Genomic DNA, 25,768 nt, shown 5'->3' on the forward strand with positions numbered 1-25,768 from the left:
ACCCCCACCCCACCGCCCCCACCCCGCACCTTCCCCATTCGCCCTCCCACCCCCACCCCTTCCTCACTCGCCCTCCCATTCCGCACCTTCCCCCCTCCCCCTTTGAGGGAAGGCTATCCCCTGAGGTTCAGTTTAACTGCACGGGATCCATGAATAGTGCCACTCGCCAGTCGTGTCCATCCCCCCGCAAAAAGCCTGCCCCCAGGAGCAAGGAAGAAACAGGGCTGAAAGGGGCTGGAGGAGCAGCAGCCGCACGTGGAGTGGGGGGGAGCGGGCAGCAGCGCGAAGCTTGGCCCATGCAGCCCGCAGCGCGCTGGCGTTCCCTGGCTGACCTGGGGCGGGCTGGCAGCGTGCAGGGGAAGGATGACCCTGTACAGAACCAGCCTCGTTCCCACTAGCCTCCGCAACATTTGTCAATTGTCCCTTTTACGGAGCGGGCCAATCCTGTGGTTGTGTCTCGGTGCTGGATGTGTGCGCGCCTAAGAACGGGGATAGATCAGACGTGATTATTTTTACTTCGGCTCACTAGAGGCCGCTGCTCCCATAGGGAATAGCAGCGTTAGAGCCAGCCTATTCCCATGCTGTACTTGCCTGGTGCCCTCCAAAGCAAGCAGTTAGAAGCAACTGTGCCTGTAGAAGACACAATATCAGAAGAGAGGCAAGGGGGGTGGAGGAGGGAGAGAAAGAGCAAAGGGAACAGGACAGTTTATAGAAAACCAAGCTTTTGTCTCACAGACCCAGCAGCAGGCAGCGTGATCAGCTAAAGTAGACTGACAGGAGCCCCATAACCTACCACAGCACATTCTAGTTCCCCCCCCAAAAAATCCTCCCTGTGCTGTTTAGAGTCTTTTCACACTTTATTAGTGATGAACACTAATTCCTCAAGAACAATTTGTTTCCTTCACTATTTTACTTGGTTCTCAAAACAACCTGAATTAGTACAAAATGTCAACAAAGTTCCCCATAAAAATGCTTTCAGCTTACAGGTCTTTAACCCTCAAGTCATTTTTGTTTCATAGCACTAATGGGGGGGAGGGTGGTGTTAGTTTACATTTTTATTCTTTTAGTAGATTCCTTAAACCTTCAGTGTCATAACCTGGAATTTAGAAAACTAACAATCTATTACTAATTCCAGAGTGTATTTTCTTAATCCTGCAAAGAGGTCAGCCTTTCCTGTAAAAGAAACTGAAGTTTGCAGGACTGGGCCCTGACAGACACCCTGATGGAGCAAGGACTTTAAATATGTCCTTCACTTCAAGCACTGAATAGTCCCACTGAAGTCAAGCAAACTACTCAAACACACATATAACTTCAAGCCTTTAAGTGTCTTGTTGAATCGCAGAATGTTTTCAGATAGGCTGCTCAATGAAAGTCCAGACCGTACAATTCAAGTTAAAGCAAAAATCCTGTGTAGCATTTACCTATGTGATCTTATGTCTCCACTCCAACAATTCTGAATTTAACAAAAAAAGTAGATCTTTAGTCAAAAATATGAAAATATTCTCAATTAAAATAAAATTTAGAGATAGAACATAATACATATGCAGGCTCTCACTAAGTGAAGCTTTATTCTTAGAAGAGGCCAAATGGCCTGCTTGGGGTTGCACAAGATCTGGTCTAAGAGGTAAGAAATGAAAAGACCCAAGATTCAATAACCAATGCAACTTTTTACAATAGTGGGAACCTCTTAAAATACTGTAAATAAGAAATTGAAATATTACATAGGACAACATTTTAGTGGTATAATTTAAGAGCTACAGGAGTTCATTTTAAACGATTAAATACAACCAAACACTGCAGAATATTAATTCTGCAAATGGCAATTAGATTTTATTTGGAATCAGTATGAAAGAAAAATGTAAAAGTTAACTTATGCTGTTCTTATGGCACAAATGTCAAACTATTACGGTAAAATATCCCAATTTTCATTCTGATATAAAAAAATACAAAAGCACAGTCTCTTCCCCTCAGATACACCCTTTTAAGTAAAATTTCTTAACTCAGTATAAACAACTTTGGTTCAATAACATCAGATAAACCAGTCACTCCAGTCAAGTTATATCCATAAATGTCTTTAAACCCAAATATATACAGAATAAATTTAAGGCCTGATTCTGCACTCGTCATAAAAATATAATTCCTATTAATGGGAACTTTATATGTGAAAGGTCTGTAGAATGAGCATTTAATAGAACATATTCTGCTATATAATTTGAGTCACCCGTTAAAGACATCATTAAGGCCCTGATCCTGCAAAATGGTCTGGATGGGCAATCCCTGCACCCAGTGCAGTTCCACAGAGGTATAGGAATCCACATACACAGATCATTTAGCAAAACTGGGGCATAAGACTATAAACTCCTCAATGAAGGGAGATAAAAAGAACCATAGTTGGGTTTCCCCTACCTGCCCTTAATTTTTCTTTTATCAAATGGATGTGCACTTGCAAAGATTAAAGTAATAATTCTGGGCAGAATTCAAGACATAAGGTTTAAAAAAAAAAGGAAAAAAAATCTGTGTACTTTTAAAAATAGCCCCAAAAAAGTATTTTATATTAGTATTTACCAGTTTATACTATTTTTGGTATTCTCCTAGGAATAACTACTGAAAACATACACTATTTAATCTTAACTGCTTCCAGATTCCATTAGATGGTAATTTAAGTTAATGAGGGTGTGATCACATGAGTAATACAGAGTAATCTTACTGTGTATTTTATATGACGAAAAGGAAATTAAGGTCTTTAAGATCATTTAAAAGTAATCATTAAAGAACATAAACAGTCTCTTCTGGAAATAAAATACCTTTCTTATTTTTAGAACAAGCAATAAGATTATTTTTAGAATTATTTTAAAATTAATTTACAACATTAGTTTATCATGAAAAAAAATGTATATTTTATGCTTATATATTTTACAAGAGGCTCCAGATCTGCAATGTATTTGTATGAAGGAGGTATGTTACAGAATTATTTGGCTACATTATAAGGCAATCAGTGAAAAACATTTTTCTACGAACTGTACATCAGTGAGATCTAATTACATGATTTGCAGACAACTCTGAACACCTCTGCTTATGCCAATAAAATTATGCAATATCATCTCTATTAAAATGTAAAAAAATGTGCTTAAAGGAAAAAGGAGTAAACTTGTAACCTCCACCAGTGTAGAACTTGCTCTGAAATTCCACCCTGTAATGAGGGGAAAAAAAAAAAAATCCACATATTAATACACAACTCCTCAGAGAACAAGACTAGGAGCCAGGAATTCATGAGATCTAATTCTGGCTCTAACACTGATGCCTTTGGGCTAGTTACTTAACTTTTCTTCCGGAAAGAAAAGGAGTACTTGTGGCACCTTAGAGACTAACAAGTACTCCTTTTCTTTTTGCGAATAAAGACCAACACGGCTGCTACTCTGAAACCTGTCGTTTTTCTGCCAGAATCATTGATTGGCCTGACATTTATAAGGAGGCCCAAATACAGAAACATTCTACTATGCCAGTCCATTTCTCGCTTCCTATTTTCTGTTGTAGTTTGTTTTAAAGGTAATATGTTTATTATAGTGGGAACCTACAGTATAGCACTGACAGGACAATATGATGTGTATGCTTCTGCATACAAATATGTACAGTATATTTCTGTCTCCTACCCCTTTCATACTATGAACACCAGCCAATACATTTAATATTAAAAATTCTCTCTGAATTAGGTTAAATTTGTAAGAATCATGATGTTGAGGGTTAAGATATGATTAAGAAATATAAGGAATATAGGCTTAATTCAGCAAAGCACTTAGGCATTCGCGTACATACTTTGCTGAACAGGGATGGACTTGCATGTTTAAGTGCTTTGTTGAACTGGGGCCACAATGATGGACTGAAGATGTTTAAAGTAATACTACTGGATTAAAAATTAATTTTTTCTACCCGAGTTACTAATTCCCTATAGTTATCAAAACCAAAAGTTTTAAAAATCCAATTTACTTAGTTATATTTTGCACTGAATTCATCTTTGAAAGTAACAAATCAGTTTCACATATGAACCAACCTACTCCTACAATGAATACAAACAGTGCAAGGGAAAAATTAAATTACACAGAAAGCTGATTTCAATTAAATTTATTTAATGTAATTAAATGATTGTATCACTATTAAGTTATTAAACTCTACACTTTCATTTTCAAAATACGCATTCTAAATTTTGGGCCTATCATACCCAACAATATCCCTTTAACAAACCAATGCAGAGTTTAATAAAAATAAAATTAAAAAAGGGCAGTTTTTAAAAATTAAAAGTTAGCACTCACCAATGAAGTCGTACAGCATGTAGAAAAGCAGAAAGACCTTCCATGACCAAAAGAATGAATACTGTTAACACAGCAAAGAAGGCTAAAACTGGAACTAACAGCAAGATTCCATATGCTGCATCCACACGAAGGCCCACTCTCATTATCATTGCCCACAGCACTTCTGATAACTCTACAAAACAAATGGTTTCCAAAATTACCTTTGGAAACATATATACATACCCAGGGAGTCTGTTTTAACCAGTCTGCACTCCATTTTCAATTATGTTATTGTGCTAGAATCTTCTGGATCAGAAAATGGAGCAAAAAATGTTCCCCTTTGAGGGAATCTAGTGTATATCACAAGGTGCTCAAGAAACGAAACACTGCACAATAATTAATATTTTTGTAACAGGTAATTTGCATTCACCAGAACACTGAATGAATAGTCTGTTTACTGTATAAACATATGTAATCAGGGCAGGATTATCTAGAGCTGCATATGCTGTTTTGTTCTCTCAGGAAATAGCTAATATAAAATTATGTATTACAAACAGTCTCAGAATAAAATCTACTGCTTACGACATCTAATTTATTAAAACCACAAATCCACTAACCAATACTTAATAGTTACTATTGCAGGTGAACCTAACACAGACCAGTGTTCACTACATTAAGATTTGAGTACCGAGATACACAGTGATCACATAGTTAGTTTTCTAGCCGCTTTAATTTCACACTGCAAAGCCAGCACACCTTTTCAGACAAGGGTATTTTAAAAAAATGTTTAGAAACAATATCACACTCAATAAGATTTTAATAAGCTCACATGCATACAACGCACCACTACTTCATCTGTATTCATTCAGTGTAGCATAAAATACCTATATAATTTGGCTGTGAGACACATTCCTGAAATCAGAACAAGAATATAAAATATGAAAAGGTTAGTGGTTTTTGTGATACTCTCTCATGGTCTCTCAATGAATAATTAAAGGGAAATGGGCAGTGTATTTGGAACATAAATGCCCAGGTTCTAATTTATAATGACACAAATTCGGAAATATACTAGTCCTGATTCAGGAAAGCATCCCTATTTAGGACAGCTCTTAAGCACATACTTAACTTTAAGCCCATCCTTAAATATTGTCCTGAATACAGATGGACTTAAGTACATGCTTAAGTGCTTTCCCGATTCCTGGCCACTAAGGGAAAGACTTTAAATATCACATGACATAATACATCTACAGAACCATTTTAAGAGTTACTAGCTGACAGCCTTCAGATAATCAGGAGTGAACAATGAAGCCATATGCCACATGCAGCACGCAAAGTCACAATTCCACTTTTCAGTATCATGTGCTTTCTATTAGTCCAGGTCAGTTCACTAGGGATTTTTTTAAATGACCAACCAGATAATTTCATAGCTAGGATATTCTAAATGATCAAACAAACAAAAACCCCATACAATATTAAAGTTACATTGGAATACAAAGACTTACGTGCATGAGCAAGACTTAGTGCCCAGAGTCTCAGGTATGAAGCAGTGTTGGAGATGCATCCTAGACAGTATTCAATGGTATGAATAGTCTGATTCATAAAAACATCTGCAAAGTTAAACTAACAACACATATATATGTAAATACACTTGTATACATTAAATCCATACTGTGGAGTGCGACAACGTACAACATGCATTTGCAAATCCACTGTAGGTTTTAGACCATTAAAACAAAAATCTATTTAAAGGTCAAATAAGTTTTTATATAATTAAACCATTGTATTAACTCTGAAAGCTTACATGCTGATTGCACGGATGATAAAATAAAAATAAAAATAAAGGAAGGTGTAGTTTTCTAGCAGGTTCTCTACTTATATGACCAAATAATATTCTGAAAATGCAAGTAGGCATGTCAATTACGCTGAATGCATCTTATATGAACATACAGTTCTGCTGTACTATAATGTGGTCTATTGGAGACCTGAGTTCTAATCCCAGCTGGGCTGTTCATTTACTGTGTTAAGTTTGGACAAATCACAGACTCTCTCTGCCTCAGCTTTTCCCATCTCTAAAAGGGGGATAATTATTAGTATCAACCTTTGTAAAGCACTCCGAGATCCTCAGATGAAGAGAGCTACATAATGGTAAAGGATAATTATTAATGTAGTAATCTTGAGTTATGTTGGCTAGTTACTAACAAACAAAAACAAACCCACCCAAGACCAGTAATTTTTGCTGTAAATCCTGATACCATTTCTTATGAAACTGTGGTACAATTTGTGAAATGTCTTTCAGTAGCGCTCTCCTATTTCCTATCCATATTAGCCCTACAGAGGATAAGTCTCAAATCTCCCAGTGAGGTAAGTATTATACTAATTTTGCAGAAGAGTAAATTGAGGGACAGAGTTTAGGAGTGTTAATCAACTCCTACTAAAGTCAAAGGCATTCAGATAAGGTCTTAAGTGATTTGCCCAAGATTATATTGCATCAGCGTCAGGAACTTGGAGTACAGCTCAAGACTCCAGATTTCCAGTTCCCACTAATGACAAGAGCACCTTGCCTTCCCACTGTCAAACTACATAACATACTATTCAAAAAATTTAAATCAAGAGCCTTTCCTTTAGAGAAGAGCCCATGAAAAGAAAAGGAGAAAGTTAGAGTATACTCTCCTCTTTGTCTTGACTAAAGGCACCCAAAATCAAGTACCCATAAAACTATGCAAGGGAGCTTTGATGCTGCTTGATTAATTGTACTTTAAAAGGAATGACTGTAGTCTCAGCTGCATGAGGCACTTTGTCTATTTCCCATTATATCAAAACCCAGGAACTCTAGTAAGCTGAACTGATACATTTTTGTGATAAGAAATGCAGCGCAGAACAATCACAAATAACAGAATGTAAATTGTATGCAGCCAACCAATCAGGCCATCTTTATAAAAGTCCCCTAGATGGCATTTTTAGAGGTTCCAGGAACTCAACCTGGTTTAGTGTATGGCAATTTTCCGAGTATCACCCCATACAATTTCCCACTGATAACTTGCTTTTAGGCCATTCTTATTACAGGCAGTAGCTGAAAGTGTTACCTCTTCTCCATCCTCTTCTCTGTGCCCACTGCCTGAAGGGCTGTTTCCTTCCTCCACATCATGTGATCTCAATAGAGAAAGTTCCTCTTCACTTTCTTTTCGAACGAGTCTGTAGCCACTCTGCACAAAATGAAAACAGTGTCAGTTCACTAACAAGAATTATTGATGTCACTGTGAAAGTTGCAGCTCTGTTTGTATTTATTTAAAGCAGACATTGCAAAAAAATTAAAATTCTCAGGGCGTGTCTACACGGCAATTAAAAACCGCACAGCTAGCCCGTGCCAGCTGACTCAGGCTTGTGGGGCTTGGGCTGTGGAGCTGTTTAATTACAGTATAGACTTCTGAGCTTGGCCTGGAGCCCAGCCTCTGGGACCCTGTGAAGTGGGACTCTGTGAGGTGAGACGGTCCCAGAGCCCAGGCGAAGCTCAGAAGTCTACAGTGCAATTAAACAGCTCTGCAGCACAAGATCCACGATCCTGAGCCGGGTGTCTGTCTGAAATGTAGAAACACCCTCGGGGCCATAGAAACTGAGAAAGCTGAAGTGGAAAGGCCCTATTATGCAAAAATAGGCATCAATTTTTCTTATTTGCATGGTCATATCAAGCTATAGGACATTTAAGAGCTCAATGCTTCTACATAGTTTCTTAATCTAAGAGAATTATTTTCTTTACCCATATTAACAAATTTAAATGGATCTTACATCTAATGTAGTTAAAAGAATTTTGACAAATGTAACTTGTGAAAATATCTAATTAGTGAGTTTCCCACTGTGGTTTTAAAACTTTATTGTAAACTATCAGTAAAAGTTTTATTCACACATCTACGACCAAGGAAGTGTTACAGAAACAGCCAACAAATATAGCCACAAAGTGTTTCCTGTACTGATTTTGCAGCACTAGCTAAGTGCAGTTCCCAGAACTGCACTAATATCTGCAGTAAGAAAAGGAGTACTTGTGGCACCTTAGAGACTAACCAATTTATCTGAGCGTAAGCTTTCGTGAGCTACAGCTCACTTCATTGGATGCAGTGCAGCTAGCTCACAAACGCAGAAAAGGCCCAATTCTGCAAATACTCTCAAATCATGCATGCAAGTGTTTGTAGCATTGAGCCTATAGTTTGGAATGACAAAGTGTTATGCAAGTTGAAATTGTTGTAGTCCGATTAAATTAACTTTGCTGTTTTTTAAACGTTTAGGAAATCTATTTGTTAGAAAGGGAAAGGTGGCCAAAATCATAAGGAAAAGAAATTCCATGTTCAGGTTTCTAAAGGCTACTACAAGCAATGAGTAAAATGAAAAAGTTACTCAATAATGCCTTTTTAAAGCTTCCCCAGTATAGTCAATAAAGCTTTTTTAAAAAAATTAATTTTAGCCAAAAGGATTTATAATAAAATACCCTTTAATACACTGCTTGTCAATTTAGAAAATGCATGCTACAGATATATAGTTCTTTCAATACGTACTCTGTACATTCCAATGCCTCGGCCTCCATTGTGCAACCAATACAAATAAAGTGGTTTTCCAAAAAGCATTACAGGAACAGAAAGCATAGCAACAATAAATAAAAATCTCTGTAAAATAACCTGTTTGTGGGAGGGGAAAAAAGAAAAGGTGTTTAAAGAGGAGTTCAGACAACCTCCCCTCAAGTACTTAAATCAATTTTTTATTAATGAGGAAGAAGCAACTGATTTCCTTTAAGGCCCTGATTCAGCATTGAGAAGTCACACCTGATTTCAGTGGATCTTAAAGACATGCTTAAAGTTAAGCATGCACTTAGGTGTTTTGCTGATTCAGGGCCTTAAATAGCAGTTGTGGGAGTTCATCTTCTGGATTGGCCCCAAAAGACAGGCAAGCTTGCCAATTTCCAAGCTTAAAAAGATTCTTTTGGTACACAGAATAGCATTAAAAACTAAAAAAGAAGAGAGAGAGTCTGTGCTCTGTTCTGCATCCCTTTTATTAAAGAGAATCAAAACTAGCCTGAGTAAGGAGTACAGGATTTTGTTCTAGAAATAGCAAGTGTGTTCGGGTTTTTTTTTAATCTACATGAAAAGCTTAGATGAAGTTGAAGAGCAAAATGCTCAGTCAGCCATAATGGATGTGCTTTTTATTCATTTATCTTTTAAAATAATCCTGATACAACCTCTTTACTGTCCCTACACTAGAGTCAGACATTAGCTTAATTTAACATTCAGATAATACTTTTTGTTCAATCACGCTATTAAAGAACATGATCTTCTGAATTCTATCAACCTCTTTTCAGTTTATAAGAGTAGTACTAACCTGTCCTGTATAAAAGGTGTCCATTCCACTAGTGGGAAATAGAAACATGTTAATAAATTGAATCAGAATACTGGGAGCAGATCTGGAGTTTTCTGCAGAATAAGCTAGCCACTTAAAGATTATCATAAATACAAGATACCCGAAGATGCACAGCATGAATAAAAGTTCAGGAAGGAAAACCAAATAAATATTGTGCTTCTTCCTGAAATACCTAAAAAAATAAAAAAGGAAAAAGAATTAATGACGAACAACCTTTACACAGAAAGATCACATATACTGTCCAATTCTATAAGGTGCTGAGAGCCCTCAACCCCTGTGGCATCAATGGAAGTTGAGAGTGTTCAGAAATAGAAGTTATGAGCCACATCCTGATTCTTTGAACTCAACAGAAATTTTACCATGGATGTCAGTGATCTCAGAGCCTTAAGAGAAGAAGCTAAAGTCTTTTCAAATAAAAGAAAACAAAAATTATTGCAAACGGGCCTGAATCCTGCACACACTTATGCAACTAGTTAATTTTAAAGAACTGAATCATCCCATTGATTTCAATGAGACTACTCATGACTTTAGTTTAGCATATGCATATTTGTAGGATTGGGGCCCAAGTAACAAAAAGAACATTAATGTTTCAGATAAAACCAAGGCATTAACAATGTTACACAGAAGAGGTTAGGAGGGGCCCAAAAGTGGCAGCTCCAAACCCACCCTTCTCTAGAAGCACAATACAAAAAAATCTCACTTCTCAAAGGCTGCAGATTTTTCTGTATAACTCTGGCCTTTCTATATTTTTCCAAGGAAATCAGGATCTCAAGGAAAAACTGACTTGTTTTTGTAAAGCAATTTTCATTGTGAATTCACATTGCCTTTGCTCAGTCCTCAAAAACATTCCAGTTTCTTCCAATCTCAGATAAACATTGATCAGAAAGTGTCACATTTATTTGCTTGCATGTGTTTATTGCCACATTCATTTAGCTTTAACTTCCCATACTTACAAGTGGTTAAAGACCCCCAGAATAACTCCAAAAGTCATGTGAGTCACTCCAAAAATCACAGACATTTTCATTTTGAAAGAATTTAAAAAACTGAGACGGTTGCTTGCCAGGTTCCAAATCTGAAGGGAAAATAAAAAATAAGAGAGAAATGAATAAGATGAAATAGACTTTCCTAAAATGACTAGTTTGGGGTGTAACACAATCTCTCCTCAGGAAACCTGGGATACGTCTACACTGTAATTAAAAACCTGCAGCTGACCCATGTCAGCTGACTCAGGCTAAGGGTTCAGAACAACAGCCGTGTTAGTCTGTATTCGCAAAAAGAAAAGGAGTACTTGTGGCACCTTAGAGACTAACCAATTTATTTGAGCATAAGCTTTCGTGAGCTACAGCTCACTTCATCGGATGCGTACTGTGGAAAGTGTAGAAGACCTTTTTATACACACAAAGCATGAAAAAATACCTCCCCCCACCCCACTCTCCTGCTGGTAATAGCTTATCTAAAGTGATTGATCACTTTAGATAAGCTATTACCAGCAGGAGAGTGGGGTGGGGGGAGGTATTTTTTCATGCTTTGTGTGTATAAAAAGGTCTTCTACACTTTCCACAGTACGCATCCGATGAAGTGAGCTGTAGCTCACGAAAGCTTATGCTCAAATAAATTGGTTAGTCTATAAGGTGCCATAAGTACTCCTTTTCTTTCAGGCTAAGGGATTATTTAATTATGGTGTAGATGTTTGGGCTTGTCTATATCTCAATTCAACAGCCCCGCAAGCCCAAGCCTGAGTCAGTTGACACAGGCCATCCAAGGGTATTTAACTGCAGTGTAGACATACCCCTGGCTTCTAAGTCCAGCTAAGATCCCAAGCAAAAATGAGTTTGAAGAAACTAGTTAAATCTCTCTCTGAATCACTAGAAGAGGATATCATCCTCAGTGGAGAAAGGGGAAATGGAAATCTGCATTTACTCATAAAATGTACCCTTATGTTTTGCCTGTATAATAAGCAGTGTCAAACTTTTAACTTATGAGCTGTAAAGCATTGATCATCACAAATGGGTAAATTTAAAGAAAAAGCACCAACCGGATCTATGCCAAAGGGATAAATTCCACTGAACACGCCAGTAACATTTGGATCCAATGTCAAATATTGATTAGACTTCAAATCGTCAAGACTGTGGCAAAAGAAACACAATCAGATCCTGTTGCTTAAAAATAGTAAGCATGTATTACTTTCAGCTCTGCAGAATGTCCTTCCTACTTTCTTGTTTAGCAGAAAGAGAGAAAATAAATGGCTGATCCAAGGGTTGAGGGAAGCATAAAGGGATTTCTAAGCACAATAATAGTAAGATAAACAGCCAACATATCAAATTGTTCCCAGGTAAATTAAGTACTGATGATAATTGCAAGAATGGCAACCCTCGAAAACGCTTTTCTATTTATCCACAAAACACGTGCAGTGTCAGCATAAGTTCCCTCATACAATATAGGTCAGCTCTGATCAGAAAGGACACCACTATAGGTGAGATATATGTAGTTCAATAACCATTCAGTTCTTGGCCTCTGTTGAAACTGTCAACAAAGCAGCTGGTTGTGGTGGTGTTTGTTTAATATGGCTAAATGTGCCCAAGAAATTTTGCTAAAGCTACCAATTTATTTCACATAACCCTCCAAACAGATATTACATTGCAACAACTTATGATCACTCTCAACCTGAGTGGACTCATACTGGTGATCTAGATAGGAAAGGTTCCATATTTCATTTCCAATCCCATAGCCATCTGAAGAGGAGAAAACTACAATGACTGTGGCCATATTAGCCTAACCAGTCTCCTAGCACTAAAAGACCCTGCTAGCATAAGGTGCTTCACAACTCCGTCATTACCTGGCATCTTGACTGCAGTGACAGTTCTAAGACCACATGAGTTTGAAGACTACAAGAGCTGAAGAGTTTAAACTCCATTTTATCTTAAGCATTTCATTTTCCCCTTTTTCCTTTTTTGTTTTTGACAACAAGGAGACGTCCCTGGTTTGTTTTTTTCTATTTTAAGTTTGTGAATGTGTGCTGAGTGTATTTATGAATATTTGTTTACTAGCATTTTATGAATATTAACCACACGGTGAGGCACCGAAGAATAATCACCAGACTGAAGTTACCCTAGGAATTCTGCTTTGTAAAAAAAAAAAAAAAAAAACCAGAGCCTGCGTGCGTTCCTAATTTTGATAACAGCATTTACAAACTGTCATCCATAATTCTTGCTTATCAAAAGTTGCTAACTATTGCATATTAGAAGAGCGATGTTAACGTCTGTGTTCAGAAAGGAAACAGAGCAACCACTGTTGAAATCTAAAGTGGAAATTCCAATTTATTCAAGGTCATGACTTAAAAGTAACAGTAATTTGGCTTTGATAATCAAAATATTCAACCTGCTAAACTGACTGCACTGCCATGGGCAAAATCCTACCTGGGGTTTATAAGAAAACAATCTCTTCTACAGATTTCTTATTTTAGGGTCTATAAGAATCGATTTTACTAACTGATGGAGTAGTTTTAATCCACTGTTGTCAATTTTTTTCTTTGACCCTATTTTGATCTTAATTTGATCACTGTATTGTTTAACCCTTAGTTAGTAGAATGTGTAATAGTGTAGCCTTAGTTACATTTTTGTTGGTTTTAATTTTGTTTGCTTATGGCTTTTAATAAACTTTTATAAAAAGTATACCAAGTCATATTTCTTTCAATAAACAACTGGGCCAGAACCATTAAAAATCCTAGTGGATCAGCTGACCCAAAAGGAGTGTAATCAGATCCCCACTAAATTACTCTTTGGTTCCTACTGCTGTTTTGTTACTCTCGGGTTACTCGTAAATGTTGGGTTGCGGTCATTGGTACAGATGCATGTATTTTTAAGACAATAAGCACAGATGTATTTCTTCTCAAGGGAAAGAGACGAGTCTCCCAGCAGTTACACAAATTTTGCAAACAAAGAAAGAGGCGGGATTGGTCAAGAAACATTTTCCAGGAGGGAAAAATAAACTTGAATGCAGTATAAAATACTGAAATGATCCCAAATGACTAGAATTATTGTTTATACGGCACCATAATTGCGCATGGTGCTTTACAGACAAAATAATGTGCGTCTGCCCCCAAATAATTTCTCAAGTACTATCGTTCAAAGTAAGGGCATTTTACTCCTTTGGGAAGGATTTAGAACCTCTTAATGATAACATTTTATGAAGGAATTAAACCAGTCTATTTAAGAAGGCAAAACAGAAGAGAATTAGAGTCTTTTCTAAACATTGTATATTTGTTTTAAGGGTATAGTAAACAAAGCATGTCACTCACCGCCAGATATTTTGTTCAAACATTGCAGAAATTTTCCATCCAGAACCAAATATATTTAATGACTTTGAAAAACAGTCATTATAGATCAGGCCAGTGTACACAGAAAACAGACCCATCAACAAAATTATGTATCTCCCTTCAAAGAATGTTTTCATGATCTGTAAATATTGAGGTACAGCATTGTTAGCGAGAGATGTGTGAACTTTCATTATCTGCACATATCCAAAAGGAGCACATGAACACATTAAAGTTACTATAAGTTAAAAATCCATATGAAGAATTATTACAGGGTATAAAGAAAACTAAGACAAAACCAACAAAAAAAAAAAATCAGACAATCTGGATTGAAGACATCGTTTCATAAATTAGTGCCTCTCTTTAAAGATACCCGATTTGTAGCTCACCTTTCATGCCTTTAATATCAAGTGATAGATTTGCAAGAGTTTTGTCACTATCATTACCTAAGATTTTTACAATAAATGCAGTCTGAAAGTCACATTTTTGCTTTAAACTAAACCTGTATATTTGACACATACAGATTCTACACAGACTCACAGAATACAAACCTAGACCTTCTCTCTATCCTGGAGTCATTATACCACCAAATACTCTACTAAGAGCTTAGGTTATTGCTATGACCATTTTTCAAAATGCTAATGTGTTCATTTTTTGTGGTTGGCATTCATTTAATATCACCCTAATATCTTGCAGGCCATATCAAGTCCATGCCTTACTCTGGACTAAGTCTGTCTCTGACAAGGCATGCACTCTCCATACACAAAAAAAGTGAGTCAACACTATACGTGCAAACTGGCTTCATATTTTTGAGGACAATTTTTGTTAAATTAATTAGATTTCAAGTTGACAGTCTCTTTAAAACTATCCTGCAGCAAGTTTCATTTATGTGTAATGAAAATTTACAAAAACAATGGAAGAAATTAGCATTTAAAGTTTTCATTCTGTCCTCAAGTCAGCCCACTGTGACTAGGTGCACCAGCACACATTGAAAAAAAATCAATGCAACTGAAAGTGACCGCAATTCCTCTAAAGCCAATGAACTTTTGCACAAGTATAGCAGAGCAGAATTTGACCCATAATAGGATATTTAATATTTCACAACATTCTGCTATGGCTGAATGAGTTAGAGATGTAGCAGTAGTCTTTAATTCACAATTTGCTTGGCTCAGCTCTTGTCATAAGAACGGCCATACTGGGGGAGACCAATGGTACCTTGAGCCCAGTATCCTCTCTTGTGACAGTGGCCAACGCCAGGTGCTTCCGAGGGAACAAACAGAACAGGCTATCATCGAGTGATCCATCCCATCGTTCGCACCCAGCTTCTGACAAAAAGAGGCTAGAGGCAGAGGATGGTGTTGAATCCCTGACCATCCTAGCTAATAGCCATTGATGGACCTATCCTCCATGAACCTATCTAGTCCTTTTTTGAACTCTGTCATAGTTTTGGCCTTCACATAGCCTGGCAACAAGTCCACAGGTTAGCTGTGTATTGTGTGAAGTAATACTTCCTTTTGTTTGTTTTAAATGTGCCTGCTTTTGGTTTCATTGGGTATCCCCTAGTTCTTGTGTTATGTGAAGGAGAAAATAACGTTGCCTTATTCACTTTCTTCACATCAGTCAAGATTTTATAGACCTCTATCATATCTCCTCTTAGTTGTCTCTTTTCCAAGCTGAAAAGTCCCAGTCTTTAATCTCTCCTCATACAGAAGCTGTTCCAGACCCCTAATCTTTTTTGTTGCTCTTCTCAGTACCTTTTCCAATTCGAATATATCATTTTTGAAATGGGGGAACCAGATCTGGACACAGAGTTCAAGATGTGGGCCTACCATGGATTTATATAGAGGCCTTATATTTTCTGTCTTATTACCTATCCCTTTTCTAATGCCTCCTAACATTGTTATTTTGACTGCCGTTGCACATTCAGCAGATGTTTTCAGCGAACTATCCAGTGACGCCAAGATCTCTTTTTTGAGTAGTAACAACTAATTTAGACCCCATCATTTTGTATGTATAGTTGAGATTATGTTTTCCAGGGTGCATTACTTTGCATTTATCAACACTGAATTTCATCTGCCATCTTGTTGCCCAGTCACCCAATTTTGTGAGATCCCTTTGTATCTCTTTGCAGTCTGCTTTAGACTTGACTATCCTGATTAATTTTGTACTGTCTGTAAATTTTGCCACCAGTTTACCCCTTTTTCCAGGTCATTTATGAATATGTTGAAAAGCACTGGTCCCAGTACAGACCCCTGGGAGACACCACTATTTACCTCTCTCCATTGTGAAAACTGACCATTTAGTCCTACCCTGTCAATTAAAATGTGTTTATTATTTATTTATATTACCATTTAAACAACTATATTTTGAAAAGATATGCGCCTCTAGAAGGAGATTATCACAACGTGCAAGCTAGGAAATCCCAAGACTAATTATCACTACTGCCATCAGTACCACTACAAATTTTTAAAAGGAAATAAACTCTCCTCTTGTAGCTAGATTCTGACCATGTTTCTTTATCCAGATGGACCAGAGTGAATAGTAGCCTTATCAACCAAAATTAGTATCTTATATGTGCGCAAAGAACAGAGTTTTCAGAAAAACAACAACTGTCCTATTAAAATTATCTAAATACTGTTTTGTTTGGGATTTGGGGGAAGGGGAGTGGGGGCTTACCTCATCTTGTGATCGCATTAGTCTAGGGTGGTTTTCATAAAGTACCATCAAGAGGGCAAAGATAAACATTAGGAGACCATGTCCAAAGTCTCCAAACATAACAGCAAATAAGAAGGGAAAGGTGATGATGGTGTAGAGAGCTGGGGGGGAAAAGAAAAAAAAAAAAAGCAGCACAATGGTTAATTGCAATCATATTTATTGTGATATTACAATTATCTTAATTTTGCCGAATGCAGTTATACTAAATTAATACAAAGAAGCGGTTACATTCTGTAATGTAATCCTAAAAATGGTATGATGGAGTTCTATTTTTATCATCTCACAGACACTCCATATCAAGTTTGTTGAGTTTACATATTCAAAGATGCTCGAGCTCCCAGCCCCACACACTTAAACTGGGTTGGTTCTGACTCATGCAGGACCACCACTAATGAGGATTCTGCAATTGGAAATTAGTTAACAATTCTGATTATAATGATGCATGAGCAAGAAGAGAATCCAGCTCTCTCCCCATTGTTGTATTGACTCCTCACGGCTAACATGAGCAAAAAATAAAGATTTGTTTTTAATCTGTAAAGCTAGTAGAATCTTATCCTCATTGTCATGCCAGAGATGGCTGCAGCAATGCATACACAGACTCTGTACAGTTATTAAAGTACTTTGGAATCCCTCTGGATGACCGGCTCCATACTTGTGTAAGATCAATACCATAACTAAGGTTTCCCATTTTCATGATTATCTTTTCTTCCCAATTCTTCTCTCACAAAAGCAAATAAATTACCAAGATAATGGGTGGAGATACCATAATTAACTACTGTCACCATTCGCGGTGCTGAGAGAATACATTGGAAATCAGATCTTTCCTTGTTCCTCAGAGCACTATTTGCATTCTTGATAAAATACTGAAAATTAAAAATGGCCATTAACAATAGAATGTAGAAGTCACCATTTCCCCCTTTACTAAGGGCTTGATTCAGCAAGATACTTAAGCATATGCCCTTTTACTGAGGCAGGGAGAAATGAATAAATAATTAATGCAGTGCAAGATTTCATCAACTGTCAGTTGACACAAACCTGGATTAACTTCTCTGTAATTCCCAACTCCATAAGCATCAACAATGTTTTGGAACCCTGAAGTGAACTTATTGGTACGTATTAAAGTTGGAGGCGTTTCTGTTGTTTGTATGGTGTTCATGAATGAAGAGATCGCAGCTCCACTCTTTCTCTAGTTATAGAATGAAAAGGGACAAAAGATAAATTATATTAAATCATACTGAACATGTACTTTGCTAACCCAGAAGAGAAATAATTTTGATTTTGACAATGTCCACTGAAACAGAAATTGTAAGGGACTTATCTTCATAACAGAAACTTACTTTCTTATATCTGAAGTACACTGCAGTTCGAGTAACTTTCAGATCTGCAACAATCTTCAAGTGCACTAAGTCTAACATTTGCCTCTCTTTCTACTAAAAATATCCACAATGACAATTTTATACTTAAATCTTTTCACAGAAAGAGAGTGAACAGTTACAGAATATGAAATTAGATAAGTAACAGACACTTATGAAACAAAGACAAGATTTGCTATTACAAATAGTCTAATTTACTGTAACACCAAGCTTATTCTGATAAAGCTAATTTTATCATTTTTATAATAGGGCCAAATTAGTGCCTTCCAGTCTATCACCAGTCTAGGGTGATTTCACATGGCCTTGTGAGCCAACTCATTCCTTAAGCCCAATCCTGCAGTCCATACTCTCAAAAAAACTCCAACTGATACCAACAGGGGTTCTACCCAATTACAGTGTTGGAGAGGGCCCACAAGGGCCCTTTAACCTCTGTAGGGAGTTACCTATGTCCAGCTCTTTTCCCTCTCAAGTAACATTGTTTTATTTCTTTCCTTATCTTTATTGTTGGCTCAAAACATTCAAAGTTTCGAATTTGTGTGCACACCAACCACATAAAATGACTTACTGATCCTTCCTCGAGTGCTCGACGCAAGTTTGGCAGATCAGCTACTGGGCACCAAACCTCAGCAATTAAACATTTATTTGTGACATCAAAACTGCATTGGTTTAGTACATGATGAATGGCTTTCATCTTCTTCACTTGGATAACCCAGGTATAGATGGATTCTGATGCTTTACATAATACTTGTCGTAAGTAATCCTCAGTTTTATGCAGCACCTTTGTCAAAGGAAAAATTAGTGGTAACTGAAAATGTAGATGAAAGTTTAACTATAGGAGGAGCACCAAAACTTTGCCCAACTATGGGTCATATTCTTAACTTGCTAGGAGCCCCAAGGGCAGACCTAACCTACATAAAGTGGAAGGAATTGCAGCTGCCTTGATTTTAATACAGAGATGCAGACCACAGAGACTATAGTTCTTACCAAATAATGTGCGATTCTTGATCCAAGCAATCCATCACTTGGATCAAGATGCAGCATTGTATGGTTGAACTTGTCATCTGCACAGATCACACTTATGTAGAAGAGGTGGCCAGTTGCAAGTCACAATGGAATTGCTGCTGAAAGTGGTAGTTAATATTATTATGGCTGCCCTTGAACTACAATAAACTGAACCACCAAGATTAAGGTTCTTCCTCTACAGCAGGGGTGGGCAAACTATGGCCCGCGGGACCATCCTGCCCAGCCCCTGAGCTCCCAACCAAGGAGGCTCACACCCGGCCCCTCCCCTGCAGCAACACCGCTGTGCAGACAGCGCAGCTTGCGCCCACCCACCTCCCAGGCTTTGAAATAAGCCTGGCCTGCCGCTCTGAGCGGCATGGTAAGGGTAAGGGTAATGGTAAGGGGGCAGGAGGGTTGGATAAGGGGCAGGAGGCCCCAGGGAGCAGTAGGACGGGGCGCAGGTTTGGGGGGGGAGGGGAGTAAGGAGACGGGGGGGGTTGGATAGGGGGTGGGGTCCTGGGGGGGCAGTCAGGGGACAGGGAGATGGGGAGGTTGGATAGGCGTGGGAGTCCCGGGGGGTTGGGCAGGGTGCAGGGGTGTGGATAGGGGACGGGGGGTTGGATAGGCGTGGGGTTCCGGGGGACCTGTTAAGGGTCGAGGGGGTGGATGGGGTCGGAGCAGTCAGGGAACGGGGGGGTTGGATAGGATGTGGGGTCCGGAGGGGTGGTTAGGGGTGCGGGGTCCTGGGAGGGGACGGTCAGGGGACAAGGACCAGGGGGGGTTGCATAGGGAGCGAAGTGGGAGAGGGCAGATGGGGGGAGGGGCCAGGCTGTTTGGAGAGGCACAGCCTTCCCTACCTGGCCCTCCATACCGTTTCACAACCCCAATGGGGCCCTCAGGCCAAATAGTTTGCCCACCCCTGCTCTACAGGTAGATCTGCATGTGTGGGACATTGGCACCCATGTGAAACTTCAGCGAACTTAGCAGAGCACCACACTGGCATAACAGTAAGATCAGACAAAGCAGCATAAATTAGTAGAGTCTAAGTTTTATTTCCTCATCCTCCTTGTGCTGAACATTCTGAAAGTGAAGCCCAATTTACAGAAGCTCATGCAAGGCCTTGGAAAAGTGTGGTTTTTTTTTTCCAAGCATGACAACATCAACTCAGTCTTTCATAGTACTATGGAAAGCTAGCTATTTTGCAAAAAAAAAAAAAAAGAGAGAAAAGAGCCTCGAGAAAGGCTTCATCACTGACCTTTTTCCTTTACTCCCTTTATTTAACACATCAAAATAAATAAGTCACAATGTAATTAATTCATAAAAACAACTCATTACAAAAGAATTAAAAGATAAAGGAAGGTTTTTGAAAATGTAGGCTTAATTCTTGAAGTATATTTGTCATTTTCAGTAAGAGTCTAGTATTTAAATAGTATTTAAAGTTTTGCAAAGCACTCTGGATATATGTAATTTGCTATTAAATATTTATCAACCATCGAAGCACAGTACAACATTAAAAAATTTAATCTCTAACATCCTATTATAGTACATAAGTATTAACATCTCCATTTTACAGAAAGGGAATTTGATGAAGCGGTTAAGTTTCCTGCTAAAGGACACAGCCAGCGCAAGAACATAGGTAAGAATTTAGGAATCCCTGGCTCAAACCCTGGGATCTGACAACTAGCCCACGTTTCTCCTTCTATAACCCTGTTACAATCATTGTCCTTTTTCTGAGAAGGTATTTATGTAGGTCAACTCAACTCAGGTACAATATCTAGTTTTGAACCAAGTCATGCTTTTCAAGTGACTTGCTCCTGGTCACATCCTACTGTCTCATAGTCCTTTGTTCTGACTGCTTTACCACACAACTACTACATATCTAAAAACCTCCAGAACCTTTTACCAACAAAAGTTTGGGCACTTGAAAAAAAAAAAAAAAAAGTTCATAGCATCAAGTTACAGATGTATCAACATAATTAATACTGCAACTATGGGCTAAGTGGTTATCTATGCTCCAATATCTTCAATGAAAAAGGTACTAGTTACATTTTACTCACAACGTGAAGATCCTGAATGCGAACGTTCAGTCCTTCAATAACATCTCTGCGCTCCTCAGTGGTATTGGGATAGGGGTATACATGACAATGATAGCTGAAGGAAAAAAATAGATGCCTGAATTAAACATCCAAGCACTTGAAAAAGATCTGTAAGGTGTAGATCAGCCTTTATGGGTGTGAGTCTTACCTCACCAAGCAAACACGTGAAAAACATTGAGAGGCCATAGATAGGTGATTAATTGGGTTGCTGTACTCACCACCTTTCCCTTTCACAGATCTTGGATCAAAATCTATCTTAGGTCACAAGAAGTTTGGTCTCAGTCCCCATGTGCACTACACCACATAATGTGACATGATTGGCCCTCTTCAGGGCAGTGACTGCCAGAACTAGAGAAGGGCACTGCAGGTAAAGGCTAAGGATTGTTGTGGTTTTGGATCACCTGCAGAGAACTTCGACATGCCATTGTAGTGACTCCCTCCCTCATTCTCAGAATTCACTCCATTCAACTATCCAAATCACCTGAATATTTTTATTAATTTCAGACAAATCACTCAACCTATTTTACTGAGGGTTTTAAAACAGCTCTCTGTATGTTTGATTTAATCATAGTCTAGTCGATAGTTCTCCGGACTGGGAGTACAGTGACCTAGGTTCTCTTCAGAACTCTGCCCCAGACCATGTATGACCTTGGTCAAATCACTAAACCTCTCTGTGCTTCTGTTTCCATTTTACAGATGGGGAAACTAATGTACTTATCCTCCTTTGTAAAGTTCTTTGAGAACTACAAAGGAAAAAGCCTTAGGTATTATTTGTTCCCCCTCTATTGTTTCTTGGCCTGCTTAACAAAGGCAGAGATACTGAACCAAAGTACTGCCAGCGAATGGTTTTAAAACTAAAACAGGAAACTGCAAAAATAATCAAAAGACTGCTGCTTACATTTGACAAAGAAAAAAATAAACAGGACTTACAAAAACACTAAACAGTATACAATTTGACCCATTAAAGGCCTAATTCAACTCCCACTGAAGTCAATGGAAAGACTGGCATTTGACCTCAATGGAAAGTGGACTGGCCCGAAGTCCTTTAGTCAAAATTCAAATGGAAACAATAGAAATGTTAGCATATATCCAGTTGATAGGGTCACTCTTTAGTTGCATACTTAAACTAAATACTTGAGTAGAGATCTTAGATAGAAGGATTTGTGTATTTCTTTGTACATTACATAATTATAAAACTAGATTACAACTGAAAAAATAACAAGCAGAAATAATGAAAATTAAATCTTCAAAAATGTCCCGTGAAGTCAGCATACCCAAGTAATGAAATAGTCACCATAAGCAAAAACTAAACAACATTATTCAATATTCAGTAAAAATGATATTAGTTTTATTTCTCACCAGTCACATATCTTCTTAACCTTCTGGCCAATCTGTTCACCCCAAAAGGATATTAAAAACACGAACCATTTTCTGATTTCACCCTAAAATAAACAAATACATTGATGTTGTTCATTTGAATTATGATTTATAATTCCACCACAATTTGACAATATTTGGTCGCCCGTTACTCTTATTGGTCTAAAAGGCAAAATTTCTGAAGCAAAATAATGCATTTTGATAACAGGAGAAACACCATTAGCAGCATAAAATTCACATCATCTTAAAAGACACCTAAAAAGGAAAATGTGTTAGTGCCCTTTTTTCTTCTTTATGTTAGATTAACACACACCTTTTGGGAGGGAATAAGAGAAATCAATTTTTTTTTACTCTTTTTCTTATTCACCTTAGAAATATCTGTAGTACAAGAAAAGCTCACCCTTTAAGAACTATAGTGTTACAAATTAGATACATAGCAATATTTTCAATAGCAGACACAGAGTACAGCAGTGTGAGGCAGTCTTAACTGTTTTAGAATCTTTTAATGTTTAAAGTTTAGGAAAAAAATCTTTGTAGATGATCAAACATTCCTTTATTATTGCAATAGCAGATTAAATATTATATATTCATTTTAAGTACTGTATGTGACTGGTTAATAAATACCTGAGTAGTCATTAACGCCATGTACCTTACTCAAGATATCCTGCCATAAAACCATCACCATTCCATGAGACTCCACATATGTCAAGCTGAACTACAGAAACTGCTGATTTTTACTCCTGCAGTGATAACAGGATCAGGACCAACATCTGTTTTGTTTTAATTCCCAAGGATATTGAGAACTCATTAACTTTCCCTTTTTTATCTGCTGCCGGATGACCAATTTCTCTTCCCCCGAGAATCATCTTATCTAATTGTATGATGAGTAAACATAATGAAACAGTATCTATGATGTTTACTCACTGTATCTGGATCTTCCAGACATTCATCCAGCTCTGCATAAGTAAGAATGGTATATCCTTTGCAGACTCTCCATAGCATTTTTTCAAATGCTTCAATTTTTGCTTGGTGAACTAAACCAGATATAAATCTATATAAAAACAGACGTCATAAGAGTAAACCAAAGCCCATAGGAAAAGTCAAAACCTAACAATATATTTTCTCTAAGAAGACTAATTATAATAGTTTAGCATCAGAATTTTTATAGAACAAAATGTCATACCAAGCAAATGCTGATCAATTTTCTTTTATTTCCACTCTACAATGTATAATACGCAAGCTTATGCCTAAATAAATTTGTCTGTCTTTAAGGTGCCACAAGGACTCCTCGTTGTTTTTACTGATACAGACTAACACAGCTACCCCTCTGAAACCAACACGCAAATAGTACATTCTACATCGAGAAGAAAAAAATGTAGAGTACTGGTCTGAGCACACATATGCGAACCAGCTCGACAAATTCCCTCTGAACCCAGGGGCAAATTACTCAATTGTTCTGCACCTCATAGATTTCCCATTTGCAAAATGTGATATATACTTCACAGAGGTGTGGTGAGGATTTGTGTTTGTACATCACTTTGAAAATATGTATGTGTTAAGTATTAAACATTTTATCATCTTTACAACTTTCATGTTATTATTACTAGTTCATTAAAATGCTACATAATTACCTTGGGATAAAAAAAGGCCCCACACCAGATCATTACATTCTATTATTATAAGCATACATTGTGCCTAATACAAATGCTTTATCAGTTTAATGAAGATTTTTGGTAATATTTTGGGGCCAGTCATTCTGCTATTAAGTTAATGACAAAATCTGGCCCAGTAAGTCTAAGACATAGTGGGACAGATTCTCAGCTATTATAAATTGGCATTGCTCACTTGAAGTAAATGGAGCTACAACGATTTACACCAGCTGAGGATCTGGCCCAATATTTAGAGTAGTTTTACAACAGTGCATCAAGGCTTGATCTGCCAGACTTGACCAATAAAATTTCTGTTCATATATTTTAACATTACCTACCCTAGCTTGGCACCCAGCCTATGCATACAAGTGTAGTCCACCAAAGGATCATTTTCTAAAGATGGGAATTCCTCATAATTGGCATGTAAACAGGATTCATACTGACAAACAAAAGATACAGATAACTTTCAGGAAGTTCAATATTTTAGTCAATTTGATATCATAAAACCAACTAAAAATTCAATGAAAAAAAATGTCCCACATAGGATTTCAGACAAGCGAGGTTTCAGGATCTCAGGTGAACTGCCTTTTGTCAGCATTCAAAAATACTGTTGCAAAGATTCTATGACAGTATTGTAACTGCAACTCGTGTACATAAAAAGTCAAATAGTTCATTCATCCAATTTCTACTAGGTTGCAATAAAAGCATTTAAATGACTGGATCCTTAGCCTGTTAATTCTTTAGAGCAGGGGCTGCCTTTTCATTGTGTATGTGTATACAGAGCCTAGCACAATAGGTTCCCAATCCCTGAGTGGGATCTACAGGAGCTACACAATAGAAATAATAAAGGACAAGACACTGCATGTTGTTGTAAAGACTGCCAAGTTATATAATTACTAACATACTTATAAGACAAAATTGTACATTAAAAATACAATCTTCCCTATGTAGTACACTCAGTACCTCAACGGGTCTTTTGACAAAGGCTTGTGTGACCCGCAACATGTGTGTATACTCTGTCAACTCAAGCAGGTTTTTCTTCAACTTTTCTTTGTTTTTAGTCACCTCCCTCAATTCTGTCTCCAGCTTCTGCAACTGTTCCTAAAAAATGGAAAAAGACACTGTATTACTTTCCCTCTCCATTGAAAGTTAGGGATAGTTATTTCTAATTATTGAATGCTTTTTACCAAACATGATCATTTAAAAAAAAAAAAAAAAATCAAGTAGAGCATCAGAGACAGTTAATTCTTCAATCTGGTCAAATTAAACAATATATGTACCTAAAATAGGGAATGTTTAACCATTTATTCTGATAATAAATACGGTCAACTAGCAGTCTATTTTTTACAGCTGGTTCTAGAACTGAAATTTTGGCATCCCAATTAATTCATTTGAAAGTAAGATCAAGGGAAACATTCCAAAAACTATTTTCTACTGGTTATATATTTTAATTTAAGTAAGAGCTACAATAAATCTTGTAATCTAAATCATCTGTGAAAAATGCCTATTAGTACATTTGGCAGAAAATGATGACAAGATACTGAAATCAGAATAACTT

The 25,768-nt window shown here is 37.4% G+C and overlaps 1 protein-coding gene across 1 annotated transcript in view; it reads right to left on the minus strand.

Moving 5' to 3' along the window:
- Positions 1-3,087: 3,087 nt before the first annotated feature.
- Positions 3,088-25,768, minus strand: part of LOC140898888 (V-type proton ATPase 116 kDa subunit a 2-like) — a 51,565-nt gene continuing 28,884 nt past the window's right edge. The window contains exons 22-38 of the mRNA XM_073313414.1: positions 25,174-25,311; positions 24,549-24,649; positions 23,486-23,612; positions 22,544-22,626; positions 21,146-21,239; positions 18,652-18,864; positions 17,749-17,899; positions 16,675-16,814; positions 13,984-14,141; positions 11,722-11,812; positions 10,640-10,758; positions 9,648-9,858; positions 8,831-8,950; positions 7,370-7,489; positions 5,789-5,906; positions 4,308-4,479; positions 3,088-3,190 (exon numbers count right to left, since the gene is read on the minus strand). Of these exons, the coding sequence (XP_073169515.1) occupies positions 3,088-3,190; positions 4,308-4,479; positions 5,789-5,906; positions 7,370-7,489; positions 8,831-8,950; positions 9,648-9,858; positions 10,640-10,758; positions 11,722-11,812; positions 13,984-14,141; positions 16,675-16,814; positions 17,749-17,899; positions 18,652-18,864; positions 21,146-21,239; positions 22,544-22,626; positions 23,486-23,612; positions 24,549-24,649; positions 25,174-25,311 (2,259 nt within the window). The remainder of the gene's footprint in view (positions 3,191-4,307; positions 4,480-5,788; positions 5,907-7,369; positions 7,490-8,830; positions 8,951-9,647; positions 9,859-10,639; positions 10,759-11,721; positions 11,813-13,983; positions 14,142-16,674; positions 16,815-17,748; positions 17,900-18,651; positions 18,865-21,145; positions 21,240-22,543; positions 22,627-23,485; positions 23,613-24,548; positions 24,650-25,173; positions 25,312-25,768) is intronic.

The sequence above is a fragment of the Lepidochelys kempii genome, chromosome 15 (genome assembly GCF_965140265.1).
Source record: "Lepidochelys kempii isolate rLepKem1 chromosome 15, rLepKem1.hap2, whole genome shotgun sequence".
Taxonomy (NCBI): domain Eukaryota; kingdom Metazoa; phylum Chordata; order Testudines; family Cheloniidae; genus Lepidochelys; species Lepidochelys kempii.